Source organism: Etheostoma cragini, chromosome 1, assembly GCF_013103735.1.
Source record: "Etheostoma cragini isolate CJK2018 chromosome 1, CSU_Ecrag_1.0, whole genome shotgun sequence".
Taxonomy (NCBI): Eukaryota; Metazoa; Chordata; class Actinopteri; order Perciformes; family Percidae; genus Etheostoma; species Etheostoma cragini.
The window spans coordinates 30357309-30376581 of record NC_048407.1 but is presented as its reverse complement, the minus strand read 5'-3'; the positions used below and the strand labels follow the sequence as shown (position 1 = coordinate 30376581).

At 40.1% G+C, this 19273-nt stretch overlaps 1 protein-coding gene across 1 annotated transcript in view; it reads left to right on the top strand.

The window, feature by feature from the left end:
* LOC117945645 (protein kinase C-binding protein NELL1-like) overlaps positions 1-19273 on the top strand; it is a 248258-nt gene that overhangs the window by 39825 nt on the left and 189160 nt on the right. Inside the window, exon 4 of the mRNA XM_034873266.1 lies at positions 8058-8228. Within this exon, the coding sequence (XP_034729157.1) occupies positions 8058-8228 (171 nt within the window). The remainder of the gene's footprint in view (positions 1-8057; positions 8229-19273) is intronic.

Genomic DNA, 19273 nt, shown 5'->3' with positions numbered 1-19273 from the left:
TGGCAGTGTTTAGAGGAAAGTTGTCCTCGCTCTATGGTGCTACTGCACACAGGGCTTCCTACAGCAAAAGTCTGCTAATATCTGCTGGCTGGCGTGAAACATGTCATGAAAGAACACCATTGCCAAGCGCCGTTCAAAGATGACACAGAAGTTGTTTAAAAACAGCAAAGTATCCTGTAAATGATCTGAATACTTCTTCCACCGCTGGTCACCTCTTGTAATTTTCATGAAGCAAGCTCCCATGATTATTTAAAAAAAGCACTGCACCTCAGAACCATGTAATATTTATTGCAGGTTTATTCGTTAAGGACAAGGCACACTAATAATACATGAAGTATAATGTGCCAGAATTAGCCTGGAGGCTATTTTACATCCACTGTCCCTGGACTGGTGGTCAGCTGTCAATAATACATACAGATTTGGCCCTGTTCCATAAAACCTGATCATACTAATGCTAAAAGACAACATAAAAACAAGAACCGTTGGTTGGGATCAACACACCTAACAGCATTGCTGGGACAGTAACAAGCAACAGAAGATTTCCCTAACTATACACAGTGAAACAGACAATCACACAGGCAGAGCATCTAAAAAACACAGACAGGCAGAGCAGAAGAGAAAAGATGGTCAGGTTTTAGTGCCTAAATAAATGTTGACAGTGCTGACTACTTGTTAGCCACTTTAAACGATCACAGAAGGCTTGTATCGTGTGGATGCGCTGACAATTTTGTTGTGATTACCTAGAATTCCTCATGGAGACTGAAACCAAAGCTTTAAGTTTAAAAGAGGTTTTAAATTTCTTACCTGACTTGGGATAGAGTTCCCCCCCCCAAGAGTAGCCTTAACTGAAAAACCATGGTGATTGAGTCACAATCCCATAGTATTCTAAATTAGGGAGTTAGCTATCTTACTGACATTACACATTTAGGAATGCTAAGATTAAACATGCAGGGGATGTTATAGCGTAGTCTTATCTTTGGATTTTTTGAGAGAAGCACCCAAGTGGATGTGTTTTATGTACTCCTCTGCCCCCTGTTATTCCACCTTTCCGTCTTGATCCTAATCCTGTTGGCATCACTACCCATGATGACCCTCAACACCACGACTCAACCAGCACAAAATTCTGGGCCCTGTAGAGAGGCATTTCCCATGGGCCCCTACCCACATCCACAGCTATTCATTCTAGCATCTTTTTTGGCCCTCCTCACATGCATGAGGCCCCTGAGTCCTGAGACCCCCCCCCCCCCCCCCCCCCCCCCCCCCCCCCCCCCAGTCTGGCGCCCCTGGACTAAACAAACTGTGTTCACACTCACTGTGTAAACAAGAATTCACTAGCTCCTTCATGTGACAAGCAATATGCCTCACATGCATCCCGGTCACATTTTCCAGGTCAGTAACCACAGGCCTTGGTGCATTTTCACGTCGTAGTATCTGGTTTGCCTCCTCCCATTCCATGGACGAGCTCCAGAGTGTTGACCTCCCCACTGAGCAGATAATTGCCTGTCAGCAGCCCTCCATAAAATAGCTGCGTGACACTGTGGGTGAAGAAAATGGACAAGATGATATACAGCTGACCCAGCACTCACGGGCAGCCATTCATTTCCCAAACTTTTTCTCTTACAGGTGATGCCGTTGCATTTTGATGAAGACCACTTGTCACCTTTTACAGCTTCCTACCAGAGCTGTCACCACACCCCTGAGACCCTTACACAGCCCACAATCTCCATTTCAGAAGACACAGCCTGCAACCCTGCCACTGTGGCTGTTTATTTATTACTCAGCACTTTGAATCACCAGCTCTCCTGCTCCAAGCACATTTATAATACTGGCGGAAAACGGGGAGATGCATTAGCATGAAGTTGTCTTATGTCCCACATTGACATGGTTGTCATTGCCGGTGATGAATCACCTTTAATATTTGTTTTATGCTCTGCAGTGAATGAGAAAAGCTGCTGTTACTTTAAAACACAGCTGCTAGATTAGTTCTGCCTTGTCCATATCACAATAATAATAACAACATGCCGTCTAAGGTTTCTTTGTTACTTGCCAAGAACAAACTTCATCTTGTGCTTTTTATCTGGAAAGCCAAACCTAATTGTTTTAGGTTCAGCTTAAAGAATTGCTCTTTAGTGGGTCAGGTTAGCTTTTAGTCTGCAGTCTGTTCAGTCCACGATATCCTATTTATAAAATACATTTAGGGCTTTAACCTTTTTTGATAGAAAAGCTGAAGAGAGAGAGAGGAAATTGGGGGGGGAGAGGAGAATTAACATGCAGCAAAGTGCCTTGGGTCTGATTTTAAACCCAGGTTGCTGGCAAGGACTAAGCTAACATGGAGCGTGCACTCTACCAGGTGAGCTAAAGGCCTCCCATGATAACAGATTCGAGAGTAGCATCAATCTTATCATCTAATTCTCTGCCAGAAAGTGTTTCCCAAAATGATAGATATTTGATTTAAGGGGTCAGTTATCTCCAAATTCCCCCCAAAAATGGTGTGTGTGTGTGTGTGTGTGTGTGTGTGTGTGTGTGTGTGTGTGTGTGTGTGTGTAATCAAATTGGTCTACATATTGTATGCCTTCTGCTCTATAGCTACAGTAGCATACAAACTCAAATGTGACAGCACATGCCTCTGTACACTGCCTCCAAGACAAGTCCCTGTGCTTGCAGTAGTAAACATTCACACACACACACACACACACACACACACACTCTCACTCATTCTGTTGTCATGACACCTGGTTCTTAGTTGACACTGGTAAAAGAAACTTGACTTTGTGGAGAGAAGAAAATCACATGAATGTGTCTATATTTAGATAGGATTTGCTATAGTCATAATGCGTAAAATCTCCTATAACACGTGCAAAATCACCATATCTGTAGATGACTTGTGCAGTAAATGTATCGGTTGTGTAGAGAAACTCTGTTCATTTTCTTCTCAGCTATACATAACAGTACATTCATTTGATAAATGCTCATCCCAACATTGTGGAGCCAAGAAAGAGAATATGGCAGTGATGTTTAATATATGTTTAATACAGTAAATTACCCTTAAAAAGATCTAGGAAATTAACTTTTTCTGTTCATTGACAATTGCGGTGTGGTTTACTAGAAATGAGAAGGTAATCTAAAGCTGTGTCCCAGTTCTGGACCTTATTCCTCTCTGAGTCCACATTCTTATACCATAAGCATCATAAAGCCACCAAGGCTTTTGCTCATGAAAGGATTCTCCCAGTGTGGCATAGATCAGCATTTCTTGTCCACATTTGGAGCATCCAAACAATCTTGTCCTCTGCAGCCCTCTTTTTCCTATTTTCATTGTCTGTTGGCCAATGTTTACGAGCAACTATTTGCTTAAGTCAGTTAAATTGAGACATCTTTTGCTTTGTGCTCATTCATGCACAGTGTTTTTTTTTCCCCCCAGAAAATATTGGCCTACATAGTAGCAGTATTTTCACATCAAATCCTAACCTATTCTAATTATAGAGGAGTCTCCATCTACCGCCGCTGGCTAACAGATTTCAGTTTTCTTTGATATGCAAACATGATTTCTTGTTTTCTGAAACCTGTAGATGCTCACATCAGGGCTCTGTTAGACCCACACATTTGGCATTAGTAAAAAAGCAGTTTTGTAAAATGTTTTTATTAAAGAATCTGCATTAAAAATAAAGCCTTTTAAATGGTGATGAGGCTCATTGTTTTATATTTTGTACAGAGAAGCACCAAAACGACTGTCATCTTTATTGTCTGTTAGGCGGGCTACACAATTAGTTACAAATGGACTGCCTGCCAATGGATTTCCCCCTTCACTGAATATGCTGTAATGCAGGGATACAACAGCTACTTTAAAATGCTTCATAAAATAAACGCTCGCTGTGAAGTGGAGTTAATGCCTTTGATGATTATTTCACGAGTTAAGTCAGGATAACAGTGCTTCTGCTCGTTCAGTGAGTTCGGGCGTCTCGAAGCCCCGAGGAGGCTTCCATCAGTGGAAGAGGCGAAGCTGGATAGCTCTCGTTCTCGCTTTTCTCCTCGCTCGATGCAAATGATTCTTCTCCAGCTGACCAGTATCAGCCGCTCTGTCTGCTGCAGCATGGTGGAGACGAGCTGTCGGGTCGGTGTCCGGCGCAGCCACAGAGTGATGTATTCATTTAATGTTGGAGTGATAACATGCTGGACAAAGACAGCCGCACTGACCAGCCATTCCCATACTGACTCTCTCTCTTTCACACATAGACACACGGGTGCATGTGTATATTTGTATGTCTAAGTAAGCTGCCACTCGATGCGTGCAAATGCAATTTAATGTTGTAGAAAAACACTTCCCTGCGATGCTTGTTAATTTACTGTGTGATAATTGTATTGGTATTAACATAGCCTGCTGAGTGGGGGGGCTGATGGGCTGTCATTATGTCTGTGGAAAGGTTTGAACTTGGTTATCTGAACCCCACAGAATACCCCCTCCTCATTTCACTCTGTCTTTTCTCGGTGTTCTCATGGTTAAAACAGTCATTTCTTCATCTTCATCCTCGTGTAGGAAACATGGCACGGTGACAAATGCTTTTATCAGCTGAAACGGATCACATGTCACTGAGCAGCTAAAGGTGCCTTGTTGTGCACGCACATATCTTTCCTGTTTACATGGAAAATAAGACATTTCTCTAAAATGTCCAAATGTACCTGTTGATGTGATGTTTTACATGGGAAGTATCTGAAAACCATATGTGCCTGTATTGTGAAGTTTTCACATATGAAATGGTGACCCACATTTGATAAACATGCTTTTCCTGTGATATATCAAAAGGCAAGGTTTTGTAAGGAAAATAGCCTATGCGTTGAATGAAAATTCAACATTGTCACCAAAGTACTGTGACTGTTCAAGTTCAAGAACTTTATTTGTCCCCGAGGGGCGATTCATTTTACTGCAGTAGCAAAGAAGTTGACATACAGTACATGACAACAAAGACGACATCAATTAAAAATACAGGTTCAGACCAAATGGGGAATTAAATACAACAACATTAAAAGTTTAAGTCCAAGGATGCCTTATGTGCAGACGTTACCTATTCTTTACAGATTTAAGCAGAGCGATTGCAGAGGTTACGAAAGAGAGTTTATACCTATTTGTTTTGGCTGGTGGCTGACTGAAGCGGGAACCAGAGGGCAGCAACTTAAATTCTGCATTCAGGGGGTGAGAACTATCGGACATGATGGATTCTGCCTTTTTAAGCACATGTCTATTGTACTTGTAATTGCTGAGATCTAGAAAGCAACATTGCCAAAAATAGAGTTGAATAAACCTCTGCATTAGCAGAATTTACAGTATACAGATGAGAAAATGAAAGCAGGTAATGAAATTGTAACCTAACCTTTTAAATTGTAAACATCCAACACACCTTGTGGACCGAGTTCCTTTCTGTTCGACGTTGACGTACAGTGCCGATCATAGTAGTGTCCCTGTGCAATGAGGCATTAACAACCCTTTGTTTTAATAAACCGGTTTAGATAATCTTGTTTATATTCCACCTTCAGAATGAACTGCCGTAAAGATGTTCATTTTCATTTTGCAACTTTTAATAGAAGACAGACACGATTCAACACAAGCACGTCTCCGACTATACACACACAGTTCCCTTCCCTTCTCTTAAAGGGATAGTGCTTCCCTCCTACATGGCAAGTACAACAGTTTCTCTTCTTCAGTCAACTACATGTTTCTACCCTAATAAAGATATTTTGAATTAGTGAAAGCACATAAAGCAACTGTGTACTGATTAACCAGAAATTACCGGGCTCTAATTATTTTTTTGAGCTGCAAGGCAAAGGACATTAGTTCTAATGTGTACCTAGTCAGTGTGAAAATTTCAGTTTAACATTGTTTCCTGTAGTGTGTTGTGTTAATCTCAGTTTCACCGAGAGCTGATCTCAGTTTCATTTATTCTCCTGAACAGAAAGAAATCTGCTTCCTCAAAGCCTCGATTGATATTCTCTGGAGTGGGTCCACTCTCCTTTCCATAAATATGCATGAGAGCTGTTGAGCTTTGGTGTTGAATGGGCTTGGTCCGTGTGTGTGCGTGTGTGTGTGAGTCTGTGTTTCTGTTCCTGAATATATTGGAACAGGCTAGGTTCTGGCTAGGTTCTGATTATGTATTGGATAGCCATGTCAAATACGGTGTATTTTATGTGTGTAAATGTGTGTGAGGGGCCAGGGGTTCCAGTGTTGGGGTCATTTGCAGCCTCAGGGAAGCTGAAATGTCATGACTGGCCGCCTGCTGCTCTCAGGCAGTGGCTGTCTCTGGCTGGCTGGCTCTTAATTTAGCGTGGCTGATGAGGGGGTAGAGTAGAGCGTGCATGTGGTCCAGGGACAAGATGCAGGTTGAAACGTCTGCAGTTCCATCACCAAGTGAGCATAGTAGGCAAAACTGAGACCCCCAATATGTTTATTTTTCCTGTTTGGTTAGACCAGGCATGCAGGCATCTTTTTACTCAAGTCTGACACTGAGCAATTCAATTTTATTTCTAGTATCAAATCATAACAAAAGTTAGCTCAAGACACTTTACAGATAGAGTAAGTCTAGACCACATTGTAATTGACAAAGACCCAACAATTCCAGTAATTCCTCCACGAGCAAGCATTGAGTGTGACAGTGGCGAAAAAAGTCCCTTTTACAGTAAAAGGGACCCTTCGACTGTACATACACACTGCGGCCGACTAGAGCTTCAAAGTTACCACAAGTCATTCATTTTCAATGAAAGACGGCTTCTCTTAGCTGCAAGAAGCAACAAATCCATCGGCGTCACATTTTGGGCGATTTTAGGGAGAAACCTCGGACAGACCCAGGCTGTTGGTAGGCGGTTGGGGGGTGTGATGAACAGTGGCAATTATAGTCACAGTCAGGATAATGGAACTATGACTAGAAATAGTAGTTGTAGTAGTTTTTGGCGTTGCAATCAGCTCAGTAGCTGTTTGATAAAGCATCAACTTACTGTCCTTCACATTTGGATTGTTTGTCAGCTGGCTAAGGGACTTGCGTGTGTGTTTTCAGGAGTCAGGATGCAAGTGGCCTCAATAAATATCGGGGCAGCAAATCATTAAAGTCTGCCAATATGACTGGTTTCTCACAGCTCCAAAAGATTGTCTGAATTACTTTTAATTTTCATAGTTTAATCAATCATTTTTATTGTGTAAATATATTTGTGCGGTTTACATTTATGAGGTTTGGGGTGTGCCTAACAATCTGGTTTCAGCACCAATGTTCACAATCCCAAGGGAAAGATTCTCCAGATTTTGGTCTAGCCAGGTCAAAATGGGAATATTTCCACTTTGGCTACTCATGAGATCCAAATAATAAAAACTAAAAGCCTTGCTACTGGAAGGTCCGTGAGACATGCAAATATGTTGTTAGTTGTACCCTTTCACGTTGGTGGACAACAAACATGTTAACCCTTAAGTTATAACATGCTGTTGCTCTCTTAGGCTTTAGACAGTTATGAATTAATCATAGTTGATTATTCATCAAGAGCCTAATAACGCCCCCCCCCCCCAAAAAAAAAAATATATAATTCTTTAAGTCTTCAGCAGAGTTTTAATAATTATTTAATGTAATGGCCTTTTTAAATTGTGTCCGAAATTTCTTAACATATTCGGACCAACAGTCCAAAAATGAAAGCTATATTTAACTTAAGAAAATATACATAAGGTAAAAAGCACCTAAATCTCCCATTTGAGAAGATGGAAGGAGCTAATATTCGGTAGTTTTGCGTCATAGATTGAATAAAACGTTCTTTGATTATTCATGTAGTGGAATTCTTTTGAATGCCTACTCAATCAATCGACTAATTCTTCAGCAATAGGCCAGTGAGAATCTTAATGCATCTTTCGCCCTCATTCTGTCATAAAAATATATAATTATATGTATAAAATATAAATCGTTTTCGTCCGTTTAGACAATAATTCCCTAACGATACCATGTACACATCATGCTGTAGCCTGAGGCTTATATATTTCCTTACCCTGAACTTGTCCAGGAGTCTGAGTATCTGTGACCTCCTCTCTTCCTCTGCAGTTACTTTGAACTGGAGAGCAGCGGGGTGAGGGAGGAGATCCGCTACCACTACCGCTTCAAAGGCAAGCCCCGCTCCGAGTCCTTCCCCTATCGCCTCGCTGACGGCCAGTGGCACAAGATCGCCCTCACCATCAGCGCCACCCACCTGCTGCTGCACGTCGACTGTAACAGGTACAAGACACACACACACACACACACACACGAGAAAAAGAAGTACTTCAGCTAGTGAGTTGATGATGATCACTATCATGAAACTATCATATGGATTCTGCATCTTAGAGCATTTGAGAGTTTCATAATTATTTTGCTTATTGATACTAAGATGTATGCAGAGAAGTGTAAAATCTGATCCGATCTCGACAGGACCTGTGGTGGGAGAACAACGCGTTTGTATCAATGTTCAGTTTTTGTGAAGCTGTGGATGTCACTGTGCCGTGTGAAGCTCTTACAACATTTGTCAACGCATGCGTGCGCGCGCACACACACACACACACACACAAAGACAAACACAGACGCACACGACACCTTTAAATCTATATCACCAGTGGTGGTGTCACATTCTCCTTTTGAAGTGACACATCTACAGTAATGAGCTGTTTGTGTTTATCAAGGTAAACATTTGTTTCCTACTGTCTCAGTGTGGATGACAGGTTGGTAACGGGGCTGACAAAGCATCCGAGGACAAATTAACACGCACAAACACACACACACACACACACACACACACACACACACACACACAGTGTACATCAAAGTCTGTATCTTTTTATAGCCCAGAGGATGTTTGTTCAGCTCACACTGTTCCATAATGAAGTGGAAGGTAAGAATGACATAATCGCCTCATCGATTGGGCAGTGAAGGCCCTCTTTCTAAAGAAGCTCTCAGTCACAGCTGATCTTTCAACATGCACTTCGGCTGGGACAATCCTTCTCTATCCTCACACTCTCTCCTGAGAGAGGCATCATCTTTTCTTTTCTCAACGCGGTCGCTAAACAGACACATTGTGAACAAGCAATGTAATATTCTCTCATGGATGAAAAGAAATGATGCACGGGAGAATTGCGTTGTAGTATTGATTCTTCCCAGACGCCTATTATTCCCATTTGGCTGGAGATTTGTTAATTAATTATTATTGGCTGTCTGTCAGAAGAGGCTGTAGTGTAGATAAAACAGAGCACCAGAGTGTTATCAGGCAGTAAAAATCAAAAGGTAATTGTGTAAAAGTACATAATATTGGGTGTTTTTTGCTTGCTTAACAGTGAGTGGTGAGTGATGAATGCATCGGTGTGGTGCTGTTTATCAGGTGTTGGTGGCTTTTGAAGGGGAGCTGTTTTTAAATTCTACATTTTTATCGAGTGACCCCCTTTGTCTGAGAAATAGATTCTGTATCTTGTAGCTTGCATAATACCGCTCTGTCATACGCCCTCCAGACATATTACCATGCTCGTTTTATCTTTTGTCTCTTTTATCTTGTTTTTCTATCTGTTATTTTGTGCATATTATTTGGGGCATTTTTTGCTGTCAAACGTTTGAAATATTTACTTATGATTAATTGCATTAATGTCATAGTTAACCCGGAAATAATCGCAATTAATCACACGTTTTTATTTATTCTAAATTTTGATTTCTCTTTTGTCATTATTTTTTTTTTATTTTAATGCTCTTATCAACATGGAAAAGTGGATTGGCTTGCTTTGTGCAAATGTTTTTTTTATTTTTTTTATTGAAAACAACATTAAGCCTTTTGTAGTGTTCAATTTTACAGGTTACAGTCTCACTTGGAGCAAATTATTTCTGACACAGTAAAAGGGTGTAAAAGAAACTTTGACGGGGGGGGGTTGAGGGTGAGAATTGGCTTTCTGCTTGGCTATCAAGTGGTATTTCAGACTGGACGTGCTGCGATGATAGCTCAGTTCACAGCGACAAAACACACAGATCACTTTAGTCTTGTCAGTTGAACATTTGGCAACTTTTTAAAACGTATACTGTCCATTCAGAATCTTTTTGGCATCCATTTCAGCTTCTCGCGCTCTCCATCAACTCAAAACTTAACGTTACTACTCTCTGGCCGGCTCGCAAGCCCAAACACATGTGTGTGGCATGCCTGTTTTGTTTCTGGTTTAGCTAGATCACGTGTGGTGGTCTCGTTTTTCTAACATTACTAATTGTAGCAACAGCTTGTGGAAAATGTTAAAATGTCTTTGCATTAACGCCGTTAATAACAGTCATTTCATGATTTAGTCAGTACCACACATAACAAATACATTATTGGACCGGTATAGAGAGCTGAAGTCACGCCCATCACGGTGGACCTCATGGGACCTATCTTTTAAAAACATAACGGTAGTGAACGGGGGAGAAGCAAATCATTTTATCAACCCCTTTTGAATTGAGCCATGGATTACAAATATGATGATCGTCGGTTTAAAAGAGAATTTGGACTGAAAGTAGAAGGGCTTGACTTCGGCGCTGTATGTCGGCCGATCCATTACCAGAGCTTTATCTGTGATAGTACAGTAGTACTGTGGATCAGGGATTCGTACTGAGTTTATGAAATGCAGTTTGCAGCATGCAGTATTTGGCCAAAATCTCATACTGGCAGACTATACTGTATATTTTAACTTTTGCCCTCTGGTAAAACACAGCCGAACAAAATCAGAATGCTAAAATACCAGCAGCTTCTCAAGAAACATATTCTTTCAAAAGAATTTCATTATAGAAATATGATTAAACCACTTCCCTGACAGTCTTTACACCTCTCCTCACTAATAAAGCAGAGTTTCGAATGAATTAAAGAAAAATTCAATAAAAAATTAAGATACAAGCAGCTGCAAAAGAAATTAAAACATGACTCACCAGTTTGCCTTGATGTGGGAGGAACAGATTACAAGAAGCATACTGGCTCTTCACAAAAACTTCACAAGTAGAAACAACTTTTTAAACTCGTACAGATGCCACGCACAAAGAGGATCTCCAAATCTGACCTCGAGCTGTTGTCTTAAATACATTTTAAAACAATGCCGATAGATTGGAAAATGTCTATTATCGGCCGATATCAGGCATTTTCCAAACCTTTGACATTTATATTGGCTGATAAATTAATCTTTTTTTTTTATATTTATTCATCCGAATCATTTGAAATGAGAAATACATGATTCTGGTAAATATTTTCGAAAAAGATTAATTTATGAAATTTAATTTACCTAACAACTTTTCATTTTTTTTATTGAATTTATTTTGTTCTACAGACTTTAAGTTTCATATCTTAACTTTATATTTTTATACATTTTATTTATCAGACTTTTAATGTATGTGGATGTTCCTCTGTTCAGTTGTGACAAAGACATCATCATATTATTTTAGTGAGGACTCATAAATAACTACAAGTAAAATTTTTGTTTTGTTTTTAAGTATATCAGTCCATATAAGGGAATATCAGATTTTTTAATCTATGTGTGTGTGTGTGTGTGTGTGTGTGTGTGTGTTTGCAAATATCTCCTAATTCAAGGTTTTTGTAGAGAATGCTGATGAACTCATTTCCAACTAATTTAGAATCTCAATTGTATTTTGTTCCCTAGATGTTCTCTCACACTACTAGGAGTAAATTTGGCTTTGATGCCAATTTTGTGAATGGATAAAAACATGAAAAAATAAAAACATCTGAAATAGAGAATAGATTTCACGCTCACCTGATAATTTCACTTCTCTAGTGCTGGGAATGATTTCTCCATTGCCCTGGACATTTACAGTTTGATTTGATTAATGCACTAAACAACACTTTATTGATTTCAAGGCTCATTAAATGGTTTTAAGTATCTGTAAATGTGAGAGGGTGCAGTTTATCCTCACATCTTCAGGTTTAGAGTCGTTTTGGCCTTTACAGCTCTTTAGATTGATATTTTTGGGGCAATTTCTGCCTTTTTTTGATAGGACAGCTGAAGAGATGAAAGGGGAGAGAGGTGGAATGACATCCATCAAAGGGCTGCAGGTTGGAGTTGAACCTGAATCCGCTGCGTGAATAGTGGGGGGGTCTGGGTGTCCTCCCTGAGGACAATTTTGAGCATCGAAGACTTCATTTCCCGGCATTCTTACACACTTTTATGTACCAATGTATGGTGGAAATACCTTTTTATTAGCCTATGAAAAGAAAAAAAAACAGATGACCATACAAAATTGATCAAAATAATAATGCAAAGTATGTTGTTACATGTCATTGTGCATTTTTTAGGTTGTATATGGAATTCCTGTAGCTTTCTTAGTGGGTATACTGCGCATACCTGTGTATCACGTAGACTACACAACCGTCTGGAAGTCGGTTCCAGCTCTGTTGTGCACAGTAACTACATTCTGCTTCTCCATGTTAAGTCACTCTAGAAACAGATGGCAGCCCAAGAGGGTTCATTGTGGTAAAAGATGCATTTGGTCCTAAGCCATTATTTTATAAAAAGGTTTACAGAAAAACCGCAATACTTTACTCTGAACTCTCAGACACTAAAAGCCAGGGCGCCATTTGGGTTTTTGTACGGAATAAACAAACAAGATAAAACATGTTAATTGGTGAGCTTTGAAGATGCTTGTATGGCTGTTTGTTACTTTCAGACAGACCCAAGCTAGCTGACTGTGAATGTGCAACAGTCTGCTAACACGTTTAGCTGCACCAACTCTACGATATGATGTCAAATGTAAAGGCTGCGTGTCAGTTAGCTTTCCGTGGAGTTCCTCTGTCTCATAGTGTCCCAGACGTGAAGCTCTATCAAGCCAACACAACGACATTTTGCAGACAGAACAGTGTCCATCTCAGTAAGATAATTTGTCCAACGTGTTAGGTTAAATTTAAGGATAGCTGATGTGTCTTGCATTGTAGGCTCATTAAGGCCAATTTTGTTTGTTACAATGGAGTCTGATAGAAAAAAATGGTCTTGTAATCCTTATGATAAAATGTCAAGTGATTGCTGTCAGGTCCTGAGGATGAAAACAGCAGAAACCTCTTTCCAAAGAAATGTACTAGACTAGAAGATAGAAAATGCACTTGAGCTACGAGGCCGATTTGGTTGGCAGACTTTTTGTTTCTTAACTTTTTGCTCATATCTCCTGTCTCCTGGCCACATGCTTCCCTTCTCGGAAAGGTTATCAAGGAGCGTTCTGTGAAATTATTACAACACTTACCAATGTTACGCTTAATTCTCACACTTTCGCTCCTATGAATAGCTTTATGATAAGCATTCCAGACACAGTAATGAATTCAGACGCTGAAGTGTCTATGACCCCCGTTACTCATCAGCGTAGTCATTATTTAATAAATCAAATGTTCCATTTGTACCACATTCATATTTTACACATTGCGCCCATTGGAGAAACAGAATTGCTCATCAGTGCTCTGTTCTTTACAGACGGCTCTCTATCCAGTCTGATGAATCTTTAGAAAGTATAGCCTTACTGTTGGAATGAATTCATGTCTATCTAGTGGATTCTATATAGACACAGGACAGAAATCTATAAATATAACGCATAACACAACAGTAAATACACATTTTTTGTAAATATCTCCAAGGGAGGAACTTTATTTCTATGCAAAACCAACTCCCGCACTCTCATCCTTGAGATGAATGAACATTTGCAATGTGAGGGGTTTGATTTTATTAAAATATAAAGGGACTGCATCTGGCTCTCAGCAAAAAACAACTCTAATTTAAAGCTACTCCAATATAATTGGCCGATGCAGCCATACATGAATAAATGCAACGGTGATATACCTGACCTTTGTTTGAAATGCAATGAGGCTAAAGGAGCATTGATGCACTGTGTCCGGGAATGTGACAAAATGCATTTGGAGGAAGGCTATCAATCAAACTATGTTCATCTGGTCTGTGAACATTTCACTTTACTCTAAGATGATTTTGCTGCACTTGCATCCAACAAATCTAAAACCCTAAGAATATACAGTACATTTACTGATTTTGCTATACTGCAGTCAAAAAAGACTTTAGCTCTCATTTAGAAGAAAATGGATGCAACTACAATTGGTGCTTGGATCAATTGAATTTTGTCCTAGAGACGTATTGTATGTTGAAAGGTAAATCGGGGGTCTATGAGAAAATCTGGACCCCATTTGACCGGTTTGTAAAGAAAAAGACATAGGGGAGATGCTACTGTGATACTGTCATGGAATTAGCTTTTTTTTAATAATGACAGATGAGGAAACCGACACAATTTTCTCAGGCGGTGGGGAGTTTTTTTTTTTTTTTTTACTTTACAGTATTTCAAAAGCATTGCATTTCATTATTCAACACACTAATTGGATTACTCATTATTTCTAGTTACATTAACTGTTGCTGTCACATTAATGGAGCATTTCAGATGTGCTGCTGTATGCGAAAAACGAGAAACGCCAGCGTTATTCTCTATTTGATTGACTTGATCTGTTTGGAATCCCCACCACACCCGCCGGTGTCTTTAACACTGTTTGTGTCCAGAAGCAAATCCTCTGGCTTTCTGCAGGGCAACAGCTCCAAATTGTACCTGTCATTTTGTTTGACCGCTCCACAAGAGTCACTGCGTCCAAGCTAAGGGCCCTTACCTTGGGGTAGGATTTGGTCTTAATCTTGTGGTGGTTCAGAAACTTAAGAGTTCGTGGAAATTTCCCCCGTGGCTGTTTCTTCATCTGTCATTGTCTGAGATCGATCTGAAGAAAACATGAGAGGTAAAGACATGTGGGCAACATGCCGAGGGAGCACAAAGAGGCTGTGTGGCCTTCAGCTGGGATTACGGCTGTCAATAAACATGGTAAATAGGAAAAGTACTCCATAATACAATGAAGGAAAAAGGTTCGGTTGGCACAAAAGTGAAGATTAAAGATCAATAGCATCAATGTTACTAGCAATGAGAATGATACTGCTAATAATTACCATTAAACAACACAACAGCATGAGGATAATGGTAATATTGTCAATTACACATCACAATCTCAATCAAAAGGATCAATCAAAACAGTTTTTACAATGATTCCTAATAGCAACCAAAACTTAAATGATCTCAATTAAAGGTCCGTTTTATTTCCAACCATACGACATGGTCTTTATCAGCAGATGGAGTTGGCTCAGTTGTTATTGAATCGTATATGTTTAAAGGCACAATGAGTAGTATTTTCCTTAAAAAAATAAATGACACATACAAAAACATTCTCGCTCGATCATCACTTCCGACCCACCATAAGTGTGATCGCTACCTGTAACTGCAGAGACCCAGCCCATCTACTTGTATTTTATGATTTTGCTGTGTTCGGGACCTTTCTGGGCGCCACCCATTAGAAAGCTACGTAAATGGAGGACACAGTGTCGGGGAAAAAGTGCCAATATAGCGGGGAGAAACGGAGAGCCGAAAAAAGCTTGTTAAAAAACGAGAGTGAATCTGGCGAAAACCAATGAGCACGGAGGAGGGGACAACTTTGAATGTCGTTAACAAACTGCAACCAACATATCCTGCCCATTCTGGCTTTAAGGACCTGCCTTTATTCTCTAAAATACTACATACAAAACAATAAGTTTATCGGAATGATGAGGAATAGATACATCTGTAATGAAAATAATAGTTTAAAAGTCTGAGATGTATCGGGGCAACTCTTCCTGAGTCTTATTGTAGATTTGACCATTATTTCTATCAGTAATGAGAACATGTTGCTCCCCTCATGTTGCAAGGATTTTAAAGCGATCGAAACATCTTACTATCCTGTCCGTTAAGTCACGCAACACATCCTCCACTCTGTGCTTTTAACAAAATAAATCCTCTGGGGCCTCTGCTCCATCATGTACATGATTTTGCACTTTGTTGTCCGTGCTGTTCGGGCTGCTGTCCCGAAGATTAAAGTGGAGCTTTTGAAAATCTGCAGCTTACCATTAAGGAAACCGCCACAAATCTGTGTTTATCAGAGATCAGTTTGCAAAAATGTCTGCAGTGGGAGTTGTTAAAGAAATGTTAACAATCTAGCTTAGACAAACAGTTATAATAAGTAAAATGTCAAATCTAGAATCAATGAAATGTCTCAGAGCTGTAGACTTGGGTAACAAAAGAGACTTCACTCTCTAAAGACTAGACAATTCTGTGTGTGTGGATAAGACAAGGTGTAAGGGACCAAGCAGTACAGGCAAGCACACACGGTTGTTGTTCAGAAAACTTCAGGCTTTATTTTGCCAACTATATCAATTAAAGTTTCTAACAAAAGTACTTAAAGTGGGTCTCTAACAAAACTGAGGTCAACACAACAATACTACAAGGTACGTCTTAACATAACAAAACCTGTCCGCCTGAATTACACGAAAGGTGGGGTACATGTACACAAAGGCCAGCCTACCCCAAACACAAAGAGGAGAAAGTTTAACTTACAGTAACCCAGTCCCAAAATAAACCCCACAACTAACCATAAGAAATAACTGAAGAAACAAACATTACCAAACCCCAATATTAACTTAACCCAAACAAATTGTCCACATGCTGCTGTGTTAAGTATTTTGTAGTTCAGAGTCCCCCTGCCCACTTCCAGGAGTTGGTTCCTTCCACTTCCACAGTTTCAAACCCCAACTCTCCCTTTGGCAGATGGCTCAGCAGCAGCAGCATGTGGAGAAACAAAAGACAGGTATGAATCTCTAAACATTTCTAATCCAACAAATACTATTATTAACCAAAATGCGTGCACTCAGATTGGAAATTGTTGCATCATTTGTTAAAAGAATAAACATGTCTAAAGAAAATGTTTGTGGTTATTAGTAAAAGGCAAACCAATTACCATCACTTTAGATGATGGCGGTTGATAGGGCCGTCACACAAGGTCATTTTAAACAAATTGCATATCCGAATAAAATACACATTTTCTATAGGCTATGTCTGCCAATTTTTAAGAAAGTATTCCAGTGCTGATTCCATGGTCTCAAGTATATTAGTCATCATGGAAACAATAAGTGGTTATGTGACAAGGGCTGGAAAAATTGTTATGACAGGCAGCCAAATGACAGCACTCTGGCCCAAAGGATTTTTCTCGCCCAGCCTCTGGCCATTCTTAGGGCTTGGTACCAAATACAATTGCCTCTAAAGTATCGATAAATGCCTCATTCAATATGTTGCTCATTCAAAATGCTCATTCAAAATCCAATTTAAATATCTAAAGAGTAGATCTTATTGTTGTCGGTGAGCCAATAAGCAAGCCACGTGCTTCTGCCAAGATCTAATGTTTGTGATTGGTTGTCTAAATGTACATGTTGTAAAGACATACAGGGCTAAAGACAGGGTTCTTCACTGTGGGGGTCTTTTGTAGAGCAGTTAATGCTCCAAAAGAGCAGAGTTATTTAAAATGTAATGGTGTGACACAGCTAATAATAATTTATATTGACTTCCTCATTTTCATAGACTGTGTAAATCCCGCCCACTCTGTCAGCGATTTGATTTTGTCCTGCAGCTCGGTCTGAAAACCTGCATGTTTACTTATCCTGCTTCAGTTCACAATTTTTTAGGAACCAATCACAAACTGGCTTATCTACCTGGCGCCCTTTTGGGGAATTTAACACAATGACGACAAAGAAGCAACCAAGCAGCTTCTTGTTTATATCCTACATAGCGGCCACGCACTAGCTCAGCACGGATATACTTTTCAGAATTCACCAATGGAAGGAGCTACGGAGATTTCATTTCAGTTTCACTGTGATAAATGCTGGTGTGACGGGGCTCTAAATCTGGGGTCAGAATACCTCAGCTTTTCTACCCCATTCTTCTACCAGAAATGTCTGACTCACTGTCATAGTCACTGACATCCAAAGCAAAAACTGTTGTTCTATCTGCCTGCTGCTCTGTGGAGAAAAATAACACCCACAACTTACCTAACCAGATGAAAAATAAACTTTCTGTTTTTGCTGTGGCAGCATTTTAGGAGTATTCAATGAAAAACCCAGACATTTAGAAATAAAGATGTGTTTGGAATTCAAAATGTCACAGCGTTTGGATGTGGGAAGTGAGATGATGGCTGCATTGTGTTCCCTCTTATAGAGTCGATGAGTTTTACAGTCCTGCACCTCCTCCACCTGTCATATTGAAATGCATTTTATTGGAACCTACTCAAGTTAGTGTGGGTCATTTCTCACCCACTCACACACTTGAGTGCCATTACTCGAAGTATTATCACTGTGGAGCCTGGAAAAGGTCAGATGCTTACATAACGGTAGTATGTAATTGCAATCTCCAAATTTCCTTAATTGAATTAGTGGCAAACACCCAGAAAATACTCCCTCGTCACACACTCCGTCAGCTCTTTGTTTTGGACCTGAATAGCTAATCAAAGTAATGACATTGGCTCTGCTTGTCACTTTCAACCACGTGGTTTTCCCCAATATGCAGAAGGTTATTTCATGTCTGGTGTTATCCTTTAGGGGCCTTTTGCTGCCCTCGGTGCTCTCCAGTTCCTGCTTCCAGCTCCTTCGCCCCTCTTGTGTGGCTTTTTATTCAGCATCCAGTTTATCCGGGACTCTGCTGCATGTGGGATTCTCCGATGTGGTATAAAAGCCGACCTTGACTTGAAAGTAACGGGTTTCTCCTCGTTGGCTCCATCCTTTGGGGTACAGCACATATGTGGGCTTGAAACCAAAGCAACCCCCTCTCAAGATCTACTCACCCCTTTTTCTGTTTTTTTCCCAGCCTGCCAGGTCTGTATACTGGAATTGGTTTTTAACCATGACTACAAATCTAAGGCACCCACAGTACAAAAAAACTCCAAAATTTGAACAACACACTGAAGGCTGTACTCAGAGTCTTAGGCCCGGCCTAAACAATACTTTTGGTCGAGAAGATGATGCTAGAGGAAAGGTCAGAGGGTCATTAAAATCTAACGGTTAGCACCACTTTAGGCACTTTGCCCAGCAAACGTTGTAATCTGCTAATTAGATAACTCTGACATTTTAGCTCATAAAACAACTATAATGGAAGGGGTTCATCCACTGGGGACATGCCAAATGTTAAATTCAGTTGAAAGCTCAGGAAAAAGCTCGGAACCATAAGTCTTTCTTTGCAGATGGAATTCCTCAGTTGTCATGGAGACTGCTCTGGACAAAAATCGTATCCAGACATTTTTCTCATGCATCCGCAGGTCATGCTTTTGCTCTGGTTAGTGCACAGCCACATTCTTGGTGACATATACAGTACATCCACTAGAGATAACACATTCATAAACACACATGTTT